General features: G+C 40.4%; 1 protein-coding gene across 7 annotated transcripts in view; it reads left to right on the plus strand.

The window, feature by feature from the left end:
- Positions 1–23,436, plus strand: part of RGS7 (regulator of G protein signaling 7) — a 469,633-nt gene extending 446,197 nt beyond the window's left edge. For 4 of the 7 annotated variants that reach the window (XM_043923595.1, XM_043923591.1, XM_043923592.1 and 1 more), the window contains one exon: positions 4,549–4,685. Coding sequence is in view for 3 of the 7 variants with exons in the window: in XM_043923593.1 (XP_043779528.1) it covers positions 23,350–23,421 (72 nt within the window). In the remaining 4 variants the exon portion in view is untranslated. Of the gene's footprint in view, positions 1–4,548; positions 5,239–23,349 lie in introns of those variants that run through there. The other 3 variants (XM_043923596.1, XM_043923594.1, XM_043923593.1) reach the window with 2 other exon arrangements.
- Positions 23,437–23,778: the final 342 nt, after the last annotated feature.

Below are 23,778 nucleotides of genomic sequence, written 5' to 3' on the forward strand. Positions count from 1 at the left end.
GGAAAAAAAGTACTGACAAAGAATCCAGAGAGGTAAACTGCAGAAGAACTTAAGGGGCAATTAGAAGACTTCAGCAAAAACATGAGCAAGAAGTTTATCTGACGAGTGAGTAGAACCCAAACTCAGAGAGTAGCAGGTGCAAAGAACAGCTAGAGAACCATTCTGTGGAGTGACAACAGGTAGTTTGAAAGGTCAGGGAAGCCAGGTTAGGAAGGATTTTGAAACCCAGGCGAAGATGTTTATATTTTTTAAGTGAAACAGGTGTAATTTTCGTATGAGAATAAACAAACAGATGTATCCTTTAGTTCAGCCTATCATGAGCATGTACATTTCTTATCTCTAGTCCAGCAGCATCTCATTACCATCAAACAGTCAGCCCATTTTATTACGCAGCTGTGGGATAACTGGGTCACATACACCAATAGAAAGTCAATGACAAGATTTGCCCTCTCCTGGTCCCAGAGCCTCTGGAGCTGACAAGGCATTCTAGAAGGTATTTCTAAGTCTACAGCAACACATGGGAAAGACTAGGAGGCAGTAATACGAAACAAACAAGTGGGAATAAGAGTTAAGATGTTAATATTTTTTTAATCCAAAAGATCCTGGTAATTTCCTACTCTTTAAGCTCTTTCATGGGTCTTCTAAAAATCCATCGCTTCAGTTAGTGTTGGCTTGTTTTGTGTCCTGTAGACTGGTAAAGACTGAATACAGTTTTTATGTTTTATGACAGTAATGAAACAAGTAGCTGGTCACCCAAGCAAATATGGCTTCTCCCCTACTTCCTTCATGGATTAGTGTCTGCAGGAAAGGAGTGTGGACATTTGCTTCCATCTCCCAAATGCTGAGGGCTCTCGTATGGAGCTAAGAGCCTGATCTTTATTTCCATTTCTAGGGATTCACAGCTCTTTGTCAACTTTCTGTTATTACTTTAAGACCAAGAAAAAATTTTAAATCATGTGAAATTCATATTGTTTGATAGTCAACTTGAGAGAACTAAGAATGAGCACATAGATTGTTTTATTTGGGGGAGTTTTATTTTTCTAATTATAACAAAATCTCCATGCAACATTTTAAAAGGAAAGAATTAGTTTGGTGGAGATGAAATTTTATTGTGAGACACTAGAAAAACTGCTTTGTTTATGTGATAGCTATATTGTAGATTATCCAGAGAATCTGTCTTCACTTAGATGCCAGTTAAAGTCAGCTTAATTTTGTCCTGAAATTGATCATGTGCTAGCATATTGTCCATTAACTAGATATTATAAAATCTCACAGGATGCTGAATTTTTGAGTTTCTGTCTTTGTCTTTCTCTATAGATTTCCATTTCCAATGTAATCTATTTCCTTTCTTTTAACTTTTATTTTACATTGGAGTATAGCATAGTTGATTAACTGTGTTATTTTTAGGTACACAGCAAAGTGATTCAGTTATACATAAACATTACATGTATCCATTCTTTTTCAAATTCATTTCCTTTAGAATCTATTAAGAATGGGTATAAGTGACATAGCACAAATGTAGTCATTGGGTTGAAAATAGTTATTATTCATACAGAATTCAATTGTAAGCAATTTGATAAAAACAAACAAACAAAAAACATGCTATTGGTAAGGAATTTTAGCCCTTTTAGTTTCCAGAATTAAGATTTTTAGAACTTAACTATGAAATTTTCCCAGATTCTTCAACTTAGAAAAATTAGCAAAAATTAGATAACTAGTAGGATTGTCTTTTAAGGTGATTTAATACAGCCTCCAAGGATCCACACTGAAAAGGATTGTTACAAAACATCTGATGTGCAAGTATATTCTTTCTTACCTGCAAAAAAGAATTAGTGTTCTTTTTAAGATTTTCTAATAAGTGAGAAACTGATATTTCTTTGCACACTAGAGAGTGCACAAAATACCTTTGCACGGTATTTTTCTTTCCAGTACGTGAACAAGGCAAGATTTGCACAGGGTTTACAGACACATCCATGTGATCTAGGTCTTTAAATCTAGATAGCTCACTTGGGCGTCCATGCTATTTACTTTGACCCTTGGGTGAGGCACTTAGGTTTTTTTTTTTTTCTTTTTTACTATTAGATATACCTAAATTTACCTTTTAATTGTTTCAATACACAAAACAAATACCCTTATTATGTATTTGGTGAGTCCACATCTCACAAGAGTTTCTTGTGTGGGTTTGTTAACATATATACATATGTTCTCCCATTTTTGTTCATCTGCTTTCTTACTATCACAAACCCCAGATTTACTGTAGCCCTGTATTTCTCCATGGGCTTCCATGAATGAGTATTTTTAAATTATTTCCTGCTACAACAGCTTACCATGTTAAATCTGTACCTCCCCCCTTTTAAAAATGAAGCCAATATCAGGACAATACTAATAACTTCATAGATATTTGAGGGAAAAAGTAGGTAGAGAACCATATTACCATGTGTTACATTTACAAATATGACATCGTTTCCACTGATCAAAATGAAAAATGACTCCGAGTTGCAAATGGCTTCCTATTTCAACCTAACTGTTATTCATCCTCCCAATAGTTTGAACCAAATTATATTAATCTGTAGTTTTAATATAAATAGTTTTATGTTAGCATCTTCCTCTTCCTCCTCAACTGTATATGAATTCACTCTTATACTTCAACCAGTATAGGTTCTCCCCACCCCACAAATGGCATTAGAAATAGTAAGCACTTTTTAAAAATACATTAGTATCAGAATGAGTATATATGCACACATTAGTAGCATAAGAGAAAAAAGTAGTAGATGTATAAAATAATGTAAATTTCAAGTATAGAAAAGTAGTTTTTTTAGTCAAATGTTATTTGATTAAGGTATTGGAGTGTAAAAGTCGTATAATTTTAGCTTCCAAATTCATGAGAAATTTTGTGTTCCTTTCAGAGTCAGAAAAGTGACTTTGGGTCTCAGTATCCTGATGAGAAAGAATGTAACAGTAATAATAATAATAATAATAATAATAATGTAATAAGGTAATGACTAGCAAACTGAGTACACAGAATGTTCTGAAATAGTTTAAAGTAATTTACTTGTGTTATTCTTCATAAAAAGCTTTTAAAATCGGTACTTATTCCCATTTTGTGAATGAGGAGGAAACGAGCACAGAAGGGACAAGAGACAAAACATAGTTTGTCTAGAAGGCCAGTGTAAAACAGGGTGTCCTGTGAGAAGTCTGCGTTTTCTTTCAGTATTTTTCTTCCCATAAAGTGATTAGAGTGCAGCTAAGTGGGAAAGTCCTTTGCTAAAGTGGCTCTTCTACAATCGGATGTCAAAACTTGCTAAAAGCTAAGTTATGAACTCCTTTTCCCCAATTAAAAGAGAATGGTGCTTCATTCTTTTTTTTTTTTTTTTGGTACTTCATTTTTATTCCTACTGTTCAAGTTTACAAAGACCTTGTCAGTTACTGTACAGTATGTAAAGAAAGATTGATTCTGGAATTACTAATCGTTTTTTAAATATATCATTCTTTTTCCAAAATATAGTCATGAATGCTGATTTCTCTCCCCAAACCACACCACTCATTTATCAAACTCTGAGCCACGTTAAGTAGTAAATCAAGACTATTGCTATGACTAACTTATTACTAAAATATATTTCTCAAAAAATCTTCTGATTTTCCCTTATTATTTTATTCTCTGAGAAGTACAAATTCCACCTATTTTTTATACTAAACATATACAATGAGGGATAAAACAGAAATAACCAAATTGACAATCTGTTATTCTGATCAGAAATTTAAAATTTCATACCTTTCTCTAGAGCATTTGCAATTTACAGGCACAGTTTTGACTATCAAGATGTTCAAAAAATGAATATGTATACTAGTTATTAACACAATAAGTGGGATCAGAATATATGAGGTTTTTCTGAGGTTGAGGTTGGAGGAAATCAAATGGAAAAGGAAGACATTTACAGTTTGAAGTACAAAGCAAGTAGACTTTTCTCTTTAGATGTATAATTGGCACTGGTTGGTTGTTTTTCTGTTACCATATAGGATAGGGAATAGATTCAATCATGAGTTTCCAGCAGTCTCACCCTCAAAAATCATTTTGTTTAATTAAATCATACCCTGTACACATCTAGATATTTATAAATGCAACACTAATCTTAGCAATTGGACAAGAATGCATTCACATCACTGTCTTTCAGAGCAACTTCCTAAAGTTTGCTGTAACATGTTATAACCAGTTGCAAACCTAGGTGTTGCATCGTTGCTAAGCCTCAGTGGAACATTTTGGACGTGTTTTATGATTTGCTGATTTGTGCTGTGAACCCATCATTCTGTTTGCAGGGGGAGGAAGTGGGTGGAGGGGTGGGAGGATGGAAAAAGGGAGGATCATTTTGTTTGATGTGTTGGTGGAGGGAAGGAGGGAACTTGGTCATGAAGTTTGAACTAAGATGCATCTAAAGGGTTCCATTTTGACCCTTGTACAGTATCAGCTGCAATAAACAGATGTTACTCATAAGCAGGTTTTCAGTGATCATATTGTTTTCTTTTTTTTCCCTTGTTTATATTTTTTCTCAGGGGAAATCTCTCACGTCAAAGAGGTTAACAAGCCTCGTTCAGTCTTATTAAAAGGATCATCTTGTAGCATGAAAGCGAACCGGAGTCACTGCATATACTTTGTAGTTCTTTGTTGTTACCTGGAGCAGAGGACATTAGACCACGATGTTGCATGAGCAGAGGACCTGAATTGTTCTTTCTTTGTGTACATTAAGGCACTGCCATCTCCAAGGGACTCTACCATCTTGACGCCTCCATTTCAGAATGTCTGCTAACTTCTTCCTTGTACTAAGCTGGATCTGTGTCTTTTCCTTTTTAACAGTTCAAGTGAAGTAAACCTTTTGTTTTCCCCCTTTCTCTCTCTCTTAAACCTTCTTCTAGACACACAGGTCACTAAAAATTCAGTCACAAACTGGAAGAATTGTAAAAGGAAAAAAGCATCTATCAAGAAGTATACATACAGCTTCACATTTATTAAATAATAAATTAGCACAGAGAGTTTCATTTCACCAATGTATCACAGTCAGAAACAAACTCACGTCTTTGTCTGTTGTCTGTACATTCTTGGTTAATGTTTCTTGCATTTATTTTTATACCATATTTAAATAAGAGACACCTTTTACTCCAGATGTATCAAAGTTGATCCCTTCTCTGTAAATTTGTGTATGTTTATATTGTTGTTTTATCTTTCATTAAAAGATGCGTAATCTCGTTGCTTTTGTAACTTTTGACTTCTGTGCTAATTGAAAATGAAAATACTGGGAAGGCATCGATGTAGTAACAATGTAAGCACTCACCCTAGGAAGTTTATTTCAGGGTTTCAAGACAAACTTGGATGGTGGAGCAGCCAGGAGCAGATTCAAAGTGATTCTTCTGGGAGCTCACCCCAGATCATGAAGATGGGTTTGCTCCCATGGAAAACAACACAAGTTGACCTCCCACGTTTTCAGAGTTATTTATGAGGCCTTTCTAATTATGAATATGAGTCTCTATGTTTTACCAATGTATATTCTATTAGAATTACATTTTAGTGTGACTTCTCAACTCAGAACTGATTCTTTAAAGTATAATCTTAAAAATGCCTTAGGTTAGTGGCTCTTAACTCTGGTGGTTATAAATTCCTTTGAGAGCATGATGGTAATTGCTAATATTTAGTGAGTGCTAACTAAGTACCTACCACTGTATTATGGGCTTCACACACCCACAAAATTTTCCCATTTAATTCTCACAGCAGGCCTATAAGAGTATTTCTGCAATTTTGAGAACACAGAAGCAGAGAAAGTTATGTCATTTGTTCAGAGTCAAACCGCCAAGTGGTGGTTATGATAGAAATTCAGGCAGTCTGACTCAGATATCACCCAAATTCTTCTGGTAAAAGTTTTACATGAAAATCCATACACTCTCTCACATAGGACACATTTGCACTGAATTTTAAGACATTCACAAAATACTCTCTGAAATTCATCCAAGGACCTCAGGTAAGAAACCCGACTGCTTTTAAGGGATGGATCAGTGACCCAGAAGGTCACCCAGCCAAGAGATAGGCCTGATTTGTTTGCTTTTGCATCTACCACAAGATTGCAGACTTTGGCTGTTAAAAAAAGAAAGAGATCACGTTATTAGTGGCTATTAATTACTGTGAGTAAATTTAAATTCTGAAAAAAGTTTACCAACACTGGTGCAAAATCAGTAGTGGAGTTTGTTAGCTATTTTATAAACTGCCACAAAATAGAAAAGACTTATAGATAGGTTGTAATCAGGACACTGTGAATAATTTAAGAAAGATTTGATTATTTGCCCCTATGGCTTTTTAAAAACATTACATAAAATGCAAATAAACCTAAGTTGATAGATGTTCTTTCTTAAAAACACTTATGTCAGAACAGCTTTTGGCACTGAAGCTAAATTGAAACTCTATCTAAAGGGGACATTGCTTGAAAGAAAGCAATACCCCTTTTATAATAACCTGATGCATAAACAGTATGCTTTGCACAAATATGATTGGTCATTTTGGAGACATTTAAAAAAAATCAATCTTACTAATTCCAAATCATGGAATTATACAGAAATGAAATACATATGAATGGCAATAGAGGACAAAGAAGTGAAACCCTCAAGCAAGTATCCCCAAGTCAGGAGCTCCCAGTGAAAATGTGAGTTAGTTTATAGGTGCAAGTACTTAAAAGTGGGACATGACTCATTTTAATATGGTTTAGACAAGACTCAGCATACAAAACAGTGGTATTTCAGGGTAAACACTTAGAAAAGTTTTAGGATTCTTTTCACCTAACTGAAATAAGCATGGAGAAAAGTGACAGATTTTCTTTTCTTGGGCTTCAAAATCACTAAAGATAGTGACTGCAACCACAAAATTAAAAGATGCCTGCTCCTTGGAATAAAGGCTATGGGAAACCTAGACAGCATATTAAAAAGCAGAGACATCATTTTGCCAGCAAAGGTCTGTATAGTCAAAACTATAGTTTTTCCAGTAGTTGTATAGATGTGAGAGTTGGACCATAAAGAAGGCTGAAAGCCGAAGAATTGATGCTTTTGAACTGTGGTGCTAGAGAAGACTCTTCAGAGTCCCTCCTTTGGTCTACAAGGAGATCAAACCAGTCACTCCTGAAGGAAATCAACCCTGAATGTTCATTGGAAGGACTGATGTTGAAGCTGAAACTCCAGTACTTTGGCCACCTGATGTGAAGAGCTGACTCATTAGAAAAGACCCTGATGCTGGGAAAGGATGAGGGCAAGAGGAGAAGGGGACAACAGAGGAGGAGATGATTGGATTGCATCACTGACTCAAAGGACGTGAGTTTGAGCAAGCTCCGGGAAATAGTGAAGGCAGGGAAGCCTGGCGTGCTGCAGTTCTTGGGGTCACAAAGAGTTGGATATGACTTGGCAACTGAACAGCAACAACTGTCTGCCTCCCCAGTTTGATCTACAAGGCATAGGAGAAAAATCTCTCAAGTTTCTAATGAACAAAATGTTCTTGAATAGTCTTTTCTACCTTAAAACAATTTTAAAAGTTATTCACCAAAGCAGTGACCCAGTGATATATTACACCACAAGAGTAACATATTCTCTAAATTGCACTGACTGCTTCTTCCCCTTGTGATGTATGTTACAGTAACGTTTTTGGTGAATCTCCAAAGTAATTGCTACTTGAACCAGAGTAGTAGAAAGGTGGTCAGCGACCTTAATTAAACCATCTCCTGTCAGATGCCAGGAAAATAGATGAAGGCATATCTTCGTTACAACAAGTATGTGAGTTGATCTTGCTTCGGAGTAAAAGTTCTCACTTCTCTTTGTAGACACATTATTTTTTTATTATTATTATTTCATCTATGAGGAAAGGCAACTTTTTGCTACTAGCATGAATTTAGTCCAGTTATAGGCACTAATTGTCTCCACACATAGAATTTTTGTGTTCTTAGAAATATACTTGAAAGAGAACATTGAAATATTCAAGTTTTTCTACTACCCGTGACTATCTCTGCATATTGTAATACTTTGTAAAATATCAACATGATATAACCGAAAGTACCAATCCATCTTCTCAGCCATTTTAAAAAATAGGAGCTAGTGAAGAATTTTAGGAATGTGAAGAATGAAGAGAGAAAACTAAACTCATGTAACACACAGGGGTATCTCATATTTTGTCATGCAACCATGTATTTCTGTCTTTTGATTGAGAATTTTGTACCACAAATTAATCTTTAAAAAGATACCAAATGATGTATCAAACTAAAATATTGTTATTTTAGAAGTGCATTAAAACAGAAACTGTTGTATATGCCCTTGAATGCCTATGGCAGTTTTCTTGGAGTTGAAATAAAATGCATTTGTAACTTAATTTAACTTAACTTCAAAAAGGTCATTAGTTGCTGGGAAGACATGAATATATCTTGACTAATAAACTGATCAATAAATCTTGGTGCTTTTATTAGGTTATAGGACCTTAATCATTTCACACTTGTTTGGAAATCAACTAAACTGGAGTGTGTTTGACATCCTTTTAAAGGTTAATGACATCTAACTCCAGTATTGATTGAACTGATTAACAGTGTGTCTAAATCATCAAGCAAAGTATTTGGTACGTATTTGGTAGTCAAGAAACAATATTTATCTTACCCTCTTCCCTTTCTTTTCCTCCAAAAGGTCATCTTTGTAAAACAATAAAAGATGCATCCAAACACCTCTCCTAGCTGGGGTGGAATCAGGAATGAAGTTCAGGAGACAAAGTGAAAGCGATGTCCTCAGTCATGTCGACTCTTTGTGACCCTATGGACTATACAGCCCATGGAATTCTCCAAGCGAGAATACTGGAGTGGTAGCCTTTCCCTTCTCCAGGGGATCTTCCCAACCCAGAGATCGAACCAGGGTCTGCTGCATTGAAGACGGATTCCTTACCAACTGAGCTGTCAGAGAGCCCTCAGAGGACAAAGCAAAGTACAAGATCAGGATATCAGAGACCAGGGGGAAGGTGTGGAGGACAGTCAGGTGTGATGTTGGTTGAGAACCAACCAGATAAAGTCAATAAAGAATCAGGACGAAATGAATGACCAAAAACTGAAATTGATAAGGAGACTAAGTCTCGAACAAATTGATTCTGGAAAGGATGGCTCTGGAAAGCAGAAATGGGGCTTTTCAGAGAGCATCAGTGGCCTCACCTGTGGCTAGAAAAGAAACTTTTGCAGGAACCTATCCAATATGAGCTAGTGGTGAAGAAAAGAGTAGATGGCTATGACCATGTAGAAGAGATTATATCATCTGTCTTTCCCAGTTCAGGGTGTTCAAAGGAGTCTTTGGCCCCAAAGTACAAGAACTTCTCTCTCTCACACACACTGTAAATTTCCAGAGGATTCCTGAGCTAATGGGGAAGTAGGTATTTAATAACTAAAACATTCCATTTTGTAATCAGGATCTTATTAAAAAAAATACACATTTACTTTACTAATTTATTACTACTTTCTTTGCTTACCATTAATTTTTCATTCTTGCATATATTTCTCAAACTTTTTTTTTCTCTTGATAAAGACCATTCTCTATCAAAAAGTAAACTTGAAAGTTGAAAAGTAGAAGAGAGTAGAAGGAAATAAAACACTTCAACTTTGTCTTATTTGTGAGAATTAAGTGGGAATTAGCTTTCTATTTAGCTAGACAAATACATTTTAAATTTGCATTAACTATATACATATACAATATAGAATATGAATATTGAAAAATACCACATCTTAGACAATAGGGAAATGATGAAAAAATAAAACTAGACCTACACAATTGGAAATAAGAAAGATGAAGGGAAGTAAGATCAAACTAAATGGCAAACACAAACTAACATGGAACAAGTTCAAATATATTAGTAATTAAAATGCAGGAGATGATTTAAAAGCATCTCTTAAAAATACTCAGGTTAGACTAGAAATGCATCTGGGCATAACAGTGGAAAAGAATCTGCCTGCCGATGCAGGAGATGCAAGAGACACAGGTTTGATCCTTGGGTCAGGAAGATCCCCTGGAGTAGGAAATGGCAACCCATTCCAGTATCCTTGCCTGGAAAATTCCCTGGACAGAGGAGCCTGATGGGCTGCAGTCCATGTGGTCACTGAGAGTTGGACATAACTGAGCACACACTCACTCACACAGTTTATGAGAGACACCTAAAACAATACTACCCAAAGTTCTTCTCTAAGGTGGCAGTGCAGCAAGACCCTGAACTCACCTTTTTCTCATGGACACTTCATATCAACATTTGCACACAGAGCAATGCCTCCTGAAGAAGGGCTAATTGAACAGAATCTGTACAAAATAAATGACAGAGATGTTTGTAGGAGATGTGTGCCTATAGAGCTGAGTAAGAGATGGAGTCCCAGTATGGACAGGAACCCCACCCTTTACACTGTGACACATAGGAGGGATGCTTATCCCTGAAGGGCAAGTGCACAGACTTGCTTGCCCTAGGAAAAACAGTGGTCTAAAGGGCACCTAGATTATTTGTGAGGGAAATTTATTTATCAACCTTAGAGCTTCTGCCACATGGGAAGGACACTGCTGAAACTCTCTTCAAGGTCAGAGGTGCCAGATAGCATGATTTTGTGCATTCCCCTTTCACTGTGCTATCACAGGTGGGGACACTGTGTCCAGGCGCCACTTCCCCCTCCTTGATTTCAGGTTTTACCTGATTGAGGAATTAGGCAGGTACTTGGGACCTATATTTAAATTTCTGATGTGCAGAGAGATGCAAGACAAAGACAGGGAAGAAAATGAAGTAAAATGGATAAATTTCACATCAAATTTTTTTATCTTGGTATACACTCTTTTAGACCCTAGGAACTTAATTTATAAAACCTTCTTCCTCTGTGTGCCTTGGTAGATTTATTCTTGCCATGGAGATCTCTCCTCTAGAGAGAGTTCGTTCTTTTTTTTTTCTCTTTCCTCAGTCTTGTTACAGCTTATGGCCATTATTACGTTCTGAACAATGTTTAGGTGACTTTTGGAACTAGTGCTAACATTGCTAAGCAATTACTGTAGGCTGTCCTCTGAGCCTGTTCTTTAACCAGACCCTCCATGACTGCAAACTCTCATGCCCACATGCCTCTGGTCCAGGATCCCAGTGCAATTAAAAAGAAGAGACCTTTTATTCCAAAAGGCTTGATGTCTAAGGTGTAGAGTTTGATGACTTTCATATCATAATAGATGTTTTCTTTTAGTTGTAGCTTCTGATTGTCACTGTAATCACACCACTCTCTGAGCCTGGTCTTTTCATCACCATTTGATTTTTTTAGGGCTTTGCAGTTGTCTTTTTCCTCAATATAACTTGGGTCCATGGTCACCTGTGTATCAGCTACTCTATCACATGGACTGCAAAAACAGCAAACTGTCCTTAAATTTTATCCTTGAAGAAAACAAATTATGCTGGCATGAAACATAGACTTGCAAACTCAAACAGAATTGATCCCCAATAGAAATGTGACCCTCATGAAACGGTTGTCAAAGTCACTGAAAATCTCTTCATAAAAAGGTGGAGAAAAGACTTACGGACTTGGGGAGAGGGGAGGAGAAGGTGAACTGTATGGAAAGAGTGACGTGGAAACTTACATTACCGTGTGTAAAATAGATAGCCAGGGGGGATTTGCTGCATGGCTCAGGAAACTCAAACGGGGGCTCTGTATCAACCCAGAGGGGTGGGGTGGGGTGGGAGATGGGAGGGAGGTTCAAAGGGGAGGGGATACGTGTACACCTATGGCTGATTCATGTTGAGGTTTGACAGAAAACAGCAAAATTCTGTAAAGCAATTATCCTTCAATTAAAAAATTAATTTTTTTAAAAGGTGGAGAAATGAATGTGGTTTCTGAGCAGCTCTGACATCTAGTGGTCAATTGGTATTTCTAAGGTAGCTAAAGGAGCCAGTTCTGTTCAGTTGAATTGTCATGGAGCTGTTGTACAGACGCTGTAAGCGGACAGACTGACAGAGTCAGTGCAATAAAGTTAAAAGGTAAGGAATGGAAAATTGTGAAAGTTACCCAGATATTTGTTATACCTATGACAGGCCACTTAAGTGACTGTGGACTCAGAAATATGAGTTCCAGGCAATCACTTCTTAAGGGAAATGGGGCATGGAAAGAAAAATGTACATAGGATAGTGTTTCTTGATGACAATAGTAACTATGTTACATGATAGCATATGCTGCAAACATCTCTGTCTTCCCAGCAACCTTGAAAAATAAGTAACATAGTATTTATGGCTGATGAAATTGAGAGGCTCAGTGTCTTGCTTTGCTGCCCAAATTCTCATAACAAAAGTTAGTAGAGAAAAATTCTTTACCTTCCAACTTGGCTGTAATAGCGCAGCATGATGTAACAGGCAGAAGGAGAGATTAAGAGTAATTGTTCCTCTCTGATTATGGGATCTTTATGGGCTAATAATATCATGTGTGCTCTGCAAAGTTGCTTCAGCCGTGTCCGACTCCTTGCAACCCCATGGACTGTAGTCCGCCACGCTCCTCTTGTCCATGGGGATTCTCCAGGCAAGAATACTGGAGTGGGTTGCCATGCCCTCCTTCAGGGGCATCTTCCCAATCCAGGGGTCGAACTCACATCTTTTACATCTCCTGCATTGGCAGGTGGGTTCTTTACCACTAGTGCCACCTGGGAAGCCCAATAATATTATACTATGACTAAACATAAATACTACTCTTAATTAACATTATTAAAATAAATGATAAACTATTATGACTATCCATAAGTTGAAGACAACTAAAAAATAATTCTTTGCTCTAACAGTTTTAAATTTTATTTATTAGTCAATTAGCATGTGTGTGAATTATTTTTAAGATTTGAAAATTTCCCCCCATTTTATTTTTTGTTGAGCTATGAGTGGCATATAACATTGTATTAGTTTTAGTTGTACAGTATGATGCTTCGACATGTACATACAGCAAAATGATTGCCATGATGTGTTGTCCTTTGCGTGTGTGGGCTTGTCTTGTCAGACTCTTTGCCACCCTTTGGACTGTAGCCCGCCAAGCTCCTCTGTCCAGGGGATTTCCCAGGCAAGAACACTAGAGTGGGTTGCCATGCCCTCCTCCAGGAGGATCTTCCCAACCCAGGTATTGAACCCGCATCTCTTACATCTCCTGCACTGGCAGGCAGGTTCTTTACCACTAGCGCCACCTGGGAAACCCCATGTTTTCCTTTATAAGTTGCTTTAGTCATGTCTGACTCTGTGTGACCCTATGGACTGTAGCCAGCCAGGCTCCTCTTGTCCATGGGGATTCTCCAGGCAAGAATACTGGAGTGGGTTGTCATGCCCTCCTCCAGGGGATCTTCCTAGCCCAGGGACTGAGCCTGTGTCTCTGAAGTCTCCTGCATTGGCAGGCAGGTTCTTTACCATTAGCATCACCTGGTAAGCCTTATGTTTTCCTTTAGAACATCACAATTCGCAGCTGGAGACTATGTTAGAAGAGAAAAGACAATGACAGAAGTCCTTACTCCCTCCACATCTCCATTTTTCTGACCAGAGAGCAACTTTCAACACAACACGATTGCTTGTCCTTGACCCTTTAGAAGCCTGGGGTGGCTTCTTGCCATGCACTATGGTTGCCAAATAGGACAGGACTCCGGGTAGTCTTCTGACCTAAGCCTGGCCATCAGAAAGCTCAGGGAACTCCTCTAAGATTTTAAGGTAAAAAATTATGAGACTCAGTCAATTAGTATAGTTGGGCCTTAAATTGTTTTGCAGGCTGAGTCTTCAGTTACTTGAAAAGACCTCTGACATTAGTCAGTTTGTAGCTCATAATCTCTGGAAGAACTCCTCTGAATGCCCACAATATCTAAGAAACTCCTCAGCGTAGAGCCCTCGTCTGAGTGAGAAATCCCTACTCTACATGAACTAGAGTGAAACTTCTAGGGGCAACATGACCCAAAAGGACACTGAGTGTATAACCTAGAACAAGTTCCCAAGTGTAACGAAGGACGAGTGGGCGGTGATGTGCAGGAGGGGCCTAAGGGTTGGTGCCCAGAAACTCAGTGAGTGTGCACTGACGCTGCTCACAAGTTACTGGTTGTCGAATGGTGGGCTGCTTGCTGTGGAAAGAAGTGTCAGGTCAGGAAACTGGCAGGCCTGGGATCAGGACAACAAGAAGTTTTCTCTCTTAGTGCAAGCCAGAATGTTTCTTCATGAGAGACGTTGACTCTGGTCAACTGCCTGACTCTTGGGATGAGTGGATGTGGATGTGGATGACTTGTGAAGCCTGTATGTTCAAAGAGGTGTGTGGTCAGAAACCAAGAGTGTCGAAGTCAGCCTATTGCTAACCCACTAGTGAATAAGACCAGAAAGAAGCAGACTCAGAGATAGAGGGGAAAGGATAGTGGTTACAAGTGGGATAAGGAAAGGGGGGAAGGGCAATATAAAGGTAGGGGAAGGAAAAGGGTTATTATGGGATTATTTGAAATTATCTGTGTGAAAGTTTTTTTAAATTAATTAATTGATTTGGTCATGCTGGGTCTTACTTGTGGCATGCAGGATTTTTAGTTGTGACATGTGGGATCTAGTTCCTTGACCAGGGATTGAATCCTGGGCCCCCCATTGGGAGCATGGAGTCTTAGCCACTGGACCACTAGAGAGGTCCCTGTGAAACTTGCCCTCCCTAGGTGGGGAAGCTACTATGGAATTCAAAGAATCTCTCAATTTTTTTTTATTTTTAAAATATTAAAAGAAACAAAGAGGGACTTCTTGATCCCTTCCATGCTGAGAAATTATTGCTGACCCAGCAGTGAAGGTCCAGGTCCATTGCTTGCAGCTGTGTTCAGTCCTTCGCACCTCTGGGATGCCAAATTTTGGTGGCATTACAGCTATGTCATATACCGGCTAACCAGGGGTCAATGACTGAACCAGACCGCCAAAGATGGTTCCAACAACACGTGTGTGGCAGCAACAGCTACAGCGCTAACACATTTGAGTCCGTTCTAATGAGGTGGACGAACCTGGAGCCTATCATACAGAGTGAAGTAAGTCAGAAAGAGGACAAATACCATATGTTAATGCATATATATGGAATTTAGAAAGATGGTACCGACGATCCTACATGCAGGGCAGAAAAGGAAACACAGATGTAAAGAACAGACTTTTGGACTCAGTGGGAGAAGGAGAGGGTGGGATGATGAGAGAATAGCATTGTACATTACCATACACATGTTAGATAAAATAGATGACCAGTGCAAGTTCGGTGCATGAAGCAGGGTGCCCAAAGCTGGTGCTCTGTGACAACTCAGAGGGATAGGGTGGGGAGAGAGGTGGGAGGAGGGTTCAGGGTGGGGGGACACATGTATACCTGTGGCTGATTCATTTGATGTATGGCAAAGACCATCACAATATTATAATTATCTTCCAATTAAAATAAACAATTAACTGAAAAAAAAAACAAAACACTACCATTGCTCTGATGAAATGAGTCATATCTAGGACTGATCCTTTTGGACAGGATTTGAAAGGCACTAACTTAGGATTCTTTAAGTCTTTATCTTCTGGTACCTGACATACCCCAATTTGTTTTTTCCAACTTGCGTTTCTTTGGAGTTGAGACAAAAACACTCTTTTCATTACATACGTATTATCTGTGAAGTATGTCTAGTCAACTGGTTTGTTGGCTGTATCACTATAGACAATGTAAATTTTCAAATTATTTAGCTAATGAGTTCCTAAGAGAAGGAATCAGAGGTGAGTTTTATTGAGGTGAAGAGATTATCATTACTTTTAAAAGATTTATTTTATTGAAGTATAGTTGATTTACAATGTTGTGTTAATTTCTGCTGTGCAACAAAGTGATTCAGGTTTTATATATATATATACATTTTTTTTTTTTTTTGGCAGGGGGTGGGGCGGGGATTCCCAGGTGGTTCAGCAGTAAAGAACCTACCTACCAACCCAGAGACACTGGTTCCATCCCTGGGTCGGGAAGATCCCCTGGAGAAGGAAATGGCAACCCACTCCAGTATTCTTTCCTGGAGAACCCCATGGACAGAGGAACCTGGCAGACTACGGTCCATGGGGTTGCAAAGACTGAAACAACTTAGCATGCACATATATATATATACACACACACATATATATTTATACACACACATCTATATGTGTACATGTCTGACAGACATGACTGAGCACAGCATACATTATTTTTTATATTCTTTATTATGGTTTATCGCAGGATATTAAATATAGTTCCCTGTGCTATACAGTCAGACCTTCTTGTTTGCCCATCCTAAATATAATAGCTTACATCAGCTAACCCCAAAGTATCAATCCATCCCTCCCTCCCTTACCTCCCGCTTGGCAACCACAAGTCTATTCTCTGTGTCTGTGAGTCTGTTTCTGTTTTATCTACAGGTTCATTTGTGTCATATTTTAGATTCCACATGTAAGTGACATCATGTTGTATTTGTCTCTTTCTGACTTACTGAGGTGGAGCTTACTGATGATTGCTGATGTTTGACAGCCAAGAGACAATGAGAACGCATAGTGTGTGTGTGGCAGGGCAGGGTGAGGAGAAAATCAGCAGACATGGTAGCAGTCATTTTTGTAGCAGTCATTTTTTCCCAAAGACCCACTGGTTCCCACTCCTTTGCAACGGTGGTGATAGCAGAGGGGCACAGGGACAGAAGTGGTAGATGAGCAGGCAGCCAACTCCGAATTTCTAAATCACTGTGAGACCTACAAGTACCTGGAATTGGACTGGGGGCATTACACTGCCTTTGTCACTGCTGTTGGACTGTGGTATTGACAGGCAGGTGTTTGCATCTGTGCAGGAGATTCTAAAGTTCAGTGCTATAAAAAGTAAGGATTCTCTACAGTGAAGATCTTGAAGACCAACACAGTGTCACTTCTGATGGATGACAGTCTAAAAACCACAGAGGAAAGAGGACTGAGAGCAATGGACACAGGGGAAGAAACTTGAAATTTACACCTCAGCTCTGCCACTGACATTGAGCAAGTTACCTCACCTTAGTGGCCTTCAGTCTCTAAGTCTGTAAAACAATGTTCTATAGTAGCAGGTTTTGCAAAGAGTAAGAAGGCATCTGCAGCGCTCAGGGGTTCTCTTGGAAAGACAGAACCAGTAAATCATATAGGTATATGTGTATGCGTGGATTGACTGGCTGCAAGGAATTGGCATATGCCATTGTAGGGGGCTAGGCAAGCTTGAGGAGAAGGCAATGGCAACCCACTCCAGTGTTCTTGCCTGGAAAATCCCATGGACGGAGGAGCCTGGTGGGCTGCCATCTATGGAGTCACACAGAGTCGGACACGACTGAAGCGACTTAGCAGCAGGCAAACTTGAAATCTGTAAGGCAAGCTCAAGCAGGAGTGGTCTCTACAGCACACGGTGGAATCTCCCCTTTTCAAGGAAACTTCAGTTTTGTTCTTAGGGACTTTAAGTTGATTGGATGAGGTCCATCCACATTATTGAGGATAATCACCTTTATTTAAAGTTAATTGATTGTAGATGATGTTAATCTCATCTACAAATACTTTTGACCTAGCCAAGTCACACATCAAACTAACCAACGCAGCACCCAAGCTTGTTTTTCCTTGCCTTTGCTCCAGTCTCTGAGACCTGGAGGAATATCCTTGGGGCACTGTTTATGTGGGACAAACAAAAGATTGTAGCGATGTGTAGAGATGCCAGCCCTCTGTGGAGAAAACTCTGCCTTCTGGTCCTTGGAGAGTCTGTCTAGGAATCATCAACCGGGGAACAGCTTGTGGTTCTCGAAGTGAAGGTGCATAGGCCCCTGAGGCAGGAGATAAGTGGGCTCCAGGTCAGACATTTACAACTGGCCTCCTGTTTGCATCTCCTGAGACAAGATATAGGTGGGCTCCAGGTAGGGCATTCACAACCTCCTGCTTGCCCTCAGAAATGGAATCAACAACACAAATAGGGTAAACAAATAACCCGTCTTTTTCTCTGTAAACACCTTAAAGTAACAGTCATGGCAAGGACAGAGAGGCAAAACCCTGTTTGAATAAAGGATACGGGATCTCCCTCCCCACCTTTTCTGGGATAGGGAGACACTGCACATGTGCAGAAAGGCTTTTTGAGAGGCCGTAAGTAAGGGGATAATGCCAGGCCATAAGGAGTCTTGTCCTCCCAGAAGCCTTCAGTTCAAGTTCCGCCTTGGCTGAGGGGTGCCTGTGTGCCCAGGAGAGGGTCCCAGGGTAGGTCAGGTATAGAAAAGGAAACCAGATAATTGGCTAAAGGTAAACCAAGACCCGGAAGAATTGCCCTAGATAAGTGACTTAACTGCCTTTTTATTGCTCTCCTCCTCACTGGGGGAGACACACACCCTTTCTCTCCAGGTGAGCATCTCCATCTTGCTTCTCTCCTCTGAACTAAACAAGCTGTTTCTCTGTGTGCTTTCCCACTTGTTGTGCTATGTCTCTAGTAATAAACTTTGTATCTGCATTTACAGTTTTTGTCTCCATGATAAATGCTTTTTCCACTGAGGGCAAAGATCCAGGGAAAATTAGCTTCTAGCCTCCAGCACTTGCTGGTCTGGTGGGTAGAATTCCTGGTTTTCATCCAGGCTACCCAGATTCAATTCCTGGGCAGGGAATTAAGATCTCACTTCACGCCCACTCACTGCTGCTTTGCAGAGATCACCCCCACCCTCTTCTGCTGTTCTCACAGGCGTGAGGCTACAGGAAGGCCAGTGGTGGGGCCCCTGGGCAGCCAAGAGAAAACTGGAATCTGTGAAACCTGGAAGTCAGCACAACTTGTCAGGTCCATATGAGGACTTAGAATACACCTGGGGCTGGAATGAGATGTTGGCCACATTCTTGTTCTCAATGTGAAAAAATCTGGAATTCACTTTTTCTGTTCATGACCACTCTGATTTGCGGTGCCTTGTGGACATAACTGGGTGTGTGCACACATACATGTGTGTGCACCTGTGCATTTATTTAATGGGGGGTTTTCTGTTCCTACTGGAGAAGGCAATAAACCCTTGGGGGCAGACTCACTGTGTTTTAGAAGAGCACTTTTGGGGTGCAGGGTTGTGAGCAGGAGCATATCAGGGAGTTTGGGGTGAACTGGGACTGGTTCCAGAGAGGCAGCTGTGGTGGTCCTCCCCCATCCCTTCAGATGGTGTGGAGCTTGGAGGTTATTGAGCAGAGATTGGACAAAGGTAGTTAGGACTGTAGTGATCTCTTAGAAGGAAAGAGATTCAGATCTTCACTTTTTCTCTTTGTGGTTCAAATTTAGTGAAATATACTGGATGCCCCACCCCCTTCATGGATTACAGCCTTTTTGTGGCAAAGCAGCTTGTGTTATTCAATGAAGCTGTGAGCCATGCCAGGCAGGGCAACCCAAGGTAGATGGGTCATAGTGAAGAGTTCTGACAAAACACAGTCCACCTACTGTGGAGAAAGAAATGGCAGTCCAGTCCGGGATTCTTGCCTGGAGAACCCCATGGACAGTATGAAAGGGCAAAAAGATATGATGCTGGAAAATAAGCACCTCCCCCCAGGTTGAAAGGTGTCCAATATGCTACTGGGGAAGAGCAGAGAGCAATTCTAATTGCTCCAGTAAGAATGAAACAGCTGGGCCAAAGTGGGAATGATGCTCAGCTGTGGGTGTGTCTGGTGGTGAAAGTAAAGGCTGATGCTGTAAAGAGCAATATTGCATAGAAACCTGGAATGTTAGGTCCATGAATCAAGGTAAATTGGATGTGGTCAAGCAGGAGATGGCAAGATTGAACATCAACATCTTAGGAATCAGTGAACTTCAAAATGGACAAGAATGGGAGAATTTAATTCAAATGACCATTGTATCTACTACTGTGGGCAAGAATCCCTTAGAAGAAATAGAGTAGCCCTTATAATCAAAAAAGGGTTCAAAATGCAGTGATTGTTTAGTCACTAAGTCGTGTCTGACTCTTTTGCAACCTCATGGACTGTAGCCTGCCAGGCCCCTCTGTCTATGTGATCTTCCAGGCAAAAACACTGGAGTGGGTTGCCATTCCCTTCTCAAAGGGATCATCCCAACCCAGGATCAAACCCGTGGTGCTTGCTTTGGCAGGTGTATTTTATATCACTGAGCCACCAGGGAAGCCCTGATGCCTGACTTCTTTCACTTAGCATATTGTTTTTGAGGTTCACCCATGTTGTAGCATGAATAAGTACTTCATACCTTTTCGTTCTGAATAATAGCCATCTTTTGTTTACTCATTCACTTGATGGACATTTGAGTTGCTTCTAGTTTTTGGCTATTATGAATAATGATGCTGTGAACATTCATGTATAAGTTTTCATGTTGAGTAATATTATCCCCTCTTCATAGATGAGGAAACAGGCTTGGAGAGCTTAGATGGATTTTACAATATCACACAGCTACTAAAGGGTGGAATTCAGATCATGTGATGGTAGGTCTTCCTAGCATGCTCCCATCCACAAGGTCATATATCCCCACTGCACATAGAGTGGATCTAGTAGGAGCAGTTGTTTTCTCTGCTTGTGCCTCCTCTTGGTTTCTTGTCAGATGCCTACCAGGTCTCTAGAACTGCTGTAGCAATTAAGGGAGGGATCTGTACTCACACCAGGAGGAAACCTGACTACAGGGAAAGTAAGTAAAGTAAGAGATGTGGTCATCATGGTATCAGCAGGATCTCAAGGGCAATCTGGAAGATTGCCATCCTCCAGGAAGGCCTGGGTGACAGGGAAGCATTTCGAAGGGATTCTCAGAAGTTTTTTGATACAGATTTTGGCAAAAGCATGAATTTCTTGGTGTAAGTAAAATATAGGTGTATTCTATTATAGTTGGGGTTATTAATGGAAATGAGATCTCAAAGTCTAATGAAGTCTCAAAAATATTGATTGTCTTTAAAAGGAGATGATTAATTAAACTTACTGACATCTAAACAAATATGTGCTGTAGTCAACGCATTGACAAAAATAGTTTATGAATCCAAGAATTAAGTTTGCATTTTTAAAAGGTTTTATTAACATAATCCTTTATAATGACTAGACTTCAAATCAGGGGCCCACATGTATGTTATGCCATTGTTTGGTAACCCTGCTGTCGGGAGGGCTATGAGCAGGATGACTCTATAAATTTCTCACCCAGCAAGAAGGAAGAGATACGGGCACCACCGATACCTTCCTGTCTCAGAGGGAAATCAGTGAGTCCTTGGGAAACATGGAAGGTGACCATTCTAGCTTGTCTGGGACTGAAGACCTCACTGGAACATGGGATCTTCATTTTGAAACCAGACAGCATAGGTTTGCCCAGGATTAGTTGGTCAACCTGCAATGTGGAACACGTGATTGTGGGAGGACCACTGGGAGTCAGGAATCCTGCTGTTTTGAGCACAGGAGGAATGAGTCTTTTTCCCCAAAGGGACAGAGCAGAAATGAGTAGAGAAGTAGAGAAGCTCACAGGGGAGCCCTCCTTTGCGGGCCTAAATCCCTACTGCTGCACTTCTCCCAGCATCCTGTAGGTGGGGCTATTGCTCAGCACATTAGGTACAGAAGGAACACTGCGGCTTAGAACAGCAGGAAGTGTTCGAGGCGGTAAAAGCAGCTGCTTATTTCATTACAGACGGCGCTTTTCACTTGTCCGAGCTCTATCTTACATTTCTCTGCCAAATGCTTGATAGGGTCTGAGACCTAGAAATGTAACTGAGCAGGACCCTAAGAGGCCTTCCCAAGGACAGGCCTTCCTGCAGATCCTTTGCTTTAGCTCCTCTCTGAAGTACCCGTGTGTGTTGGTCGCTCAGTCATGCCCAACTCCTTGTGATCCCATGTTCTGTAGCCAGGCTCCTCTGTCTGTGGAACTCTCCAGGCAAGAATACTGGAGTGGGTAAGCCATTTCCTTCTCCAGGAGATCTTCCCGACCCAAGGATAGAACTCGAATCTCTTGAATTGCCAGCGGATTCTTTACCACCTGAGCTGGAAGACTGTTATTTCCTGAAGTACCTAGATAAAAGTATCTGATGCAAATTTCCTGAGTTGTTTTGCAGATGTAAACCCCTCCCTATCTCCAGCAAGATGTTAACTACTTGACAACCTTGAGCACAAAGCCCCAGGCCTCCTGGAGCCTAAGGGCTGATAATGTTTACCCCTGTGACACCACCCTGCTACTTCACCAATGTATCTGCCAGTCAGAGAACTGTATACAAGTTGATCACACCATCTGCAAACCCCTCCCTTACCTGGCTTTTAAAAGTGCTTTGCTGAAATCTTTCAGAGTTCAGGGCTGTTGAAGGCAATCAGCCACCCGTTTCCTTGTATGACCCTTGCAACAAAACTTTCTCTGTTCCACACTATGGTGTTTCAGTTTGTTTGGCTTCACTGTGCATTTGGGCATATGAACTTGGGTTAATAGAAACACTGCATACGATCTTAAGATTTTCTTCTCTCACAGTTGTTGCAGAACTTCAGATTTGTAGCATGGCCTAGAGTTGGTAAGATTTTACAGAAAGGATCAAGAATCAGAGTTGGTGAGTCCTGCAGGCTCAGAGCACTCAGAAGTACAGGTATAGGGTTTATTTGGTGTAGGGTTTATTTACTAGTTCAGAACCCAGAGGCCCTGGGCTTGTGATAGTGAAATTACCCAGGATCAATTATTAGATTGTTGTTTAAGAGGCAAGAAGGTCTTTCCTGGTGACTCAGATGGTAAAGAATCTGCCCACAATGTGGGAGACCTGGGGTTTGATCCCTGGATCAGGAAGATCCCCTGAAGAAGGGAATGGCTATCCACTCCAGTATTCTTGCATGGAGAATTCCATGGACAGAGGAGCCTGGTGGGTTACAATCCAAGAGGCCACAAAGAGTCAGACACGACTGAACGACTGACACTTTCACTTAAAAGGCAGGAACCCCAGCAGTGGGTTTACACAAGGAGGGCAAGGGAAGTAGAGAAAGCGTAACCTTCTTCCAACGCCCTGGTCTCCCGCTGTGTAGCCCAAGTGCTATATGAGTCCTGAAGAGTTACACTGTGGGTGGGACAAGGGCACTTCCTTGAATGTGCTTAGTTCATTTAATGAATACCCAGAAACCTGGGGTGCCAGTAACTCCATGAGCAAGAGCTTTGGTATAGGCAGAAATGTATGTGTATGTACATAGGGTAATTTGGGGGAAGACTGCATAAAAAGAAGGGATCCATAGTTTTTAGGATGGATCCTATCACCTTCCAAAGTTGAGATCTGCTGATCTACTATACTATGTTTGTTAGTGACATGATCAGTCCATGGCTTCAACTTTCAACATATGTGCCAAGGACCCGTAAGATCCTTGCAAATAGTCCTCTTCTTTTGCTTCCACATCCATAGGTGCTATGGCCTACAAGACATCTCCACTTCCGTTTCTCATGGGTGCCTCAATGTCAACACATGGAAACCTGAAGTTAGTAACTTCTCTTTCAACATATTCCCTGTTTAGGTGAATGACGTCACCACTGACTCAAGTCCTAGAGCCCTGTGAGTTGTCAGGGAATGGCTCTCTTCCATCTGATTAGCCAATAAACCTGGTCTTTGCCACCTCAGGAATACTTTTTGTTTCAGCTGTACCACCTCCTTTTCTTGATCCCACTGCCGTTTCATTTATCCAGAAATGGAAACCACAGTAATAGGCCCTCTGCCCTCTCAACCTCACTGAGGAAAAGTACCTCAGGTAGCAGTTTGCCTTTCCAAGGATGGTTGAGTCAAAACTTCTTTTGAAATACAGGCAAATCTTTGGTGTATTCAAAGACCAACTGTAGT

The sequence above is a fragment of the Cervus elaphus genome, chromosome 14, assembly GCF_910594005.1.
Source record: "Cervus elaphus chromosome 14, mCerEla1.1, whole genome shotgun sequence".
NCBI classification, from domain to species: domain Eukaryota; kingdom Metazoa; phylum Chordata; class Mammalia; order Artiodactyla; family Cervidae; genus Cervus; species Cervus elaphus.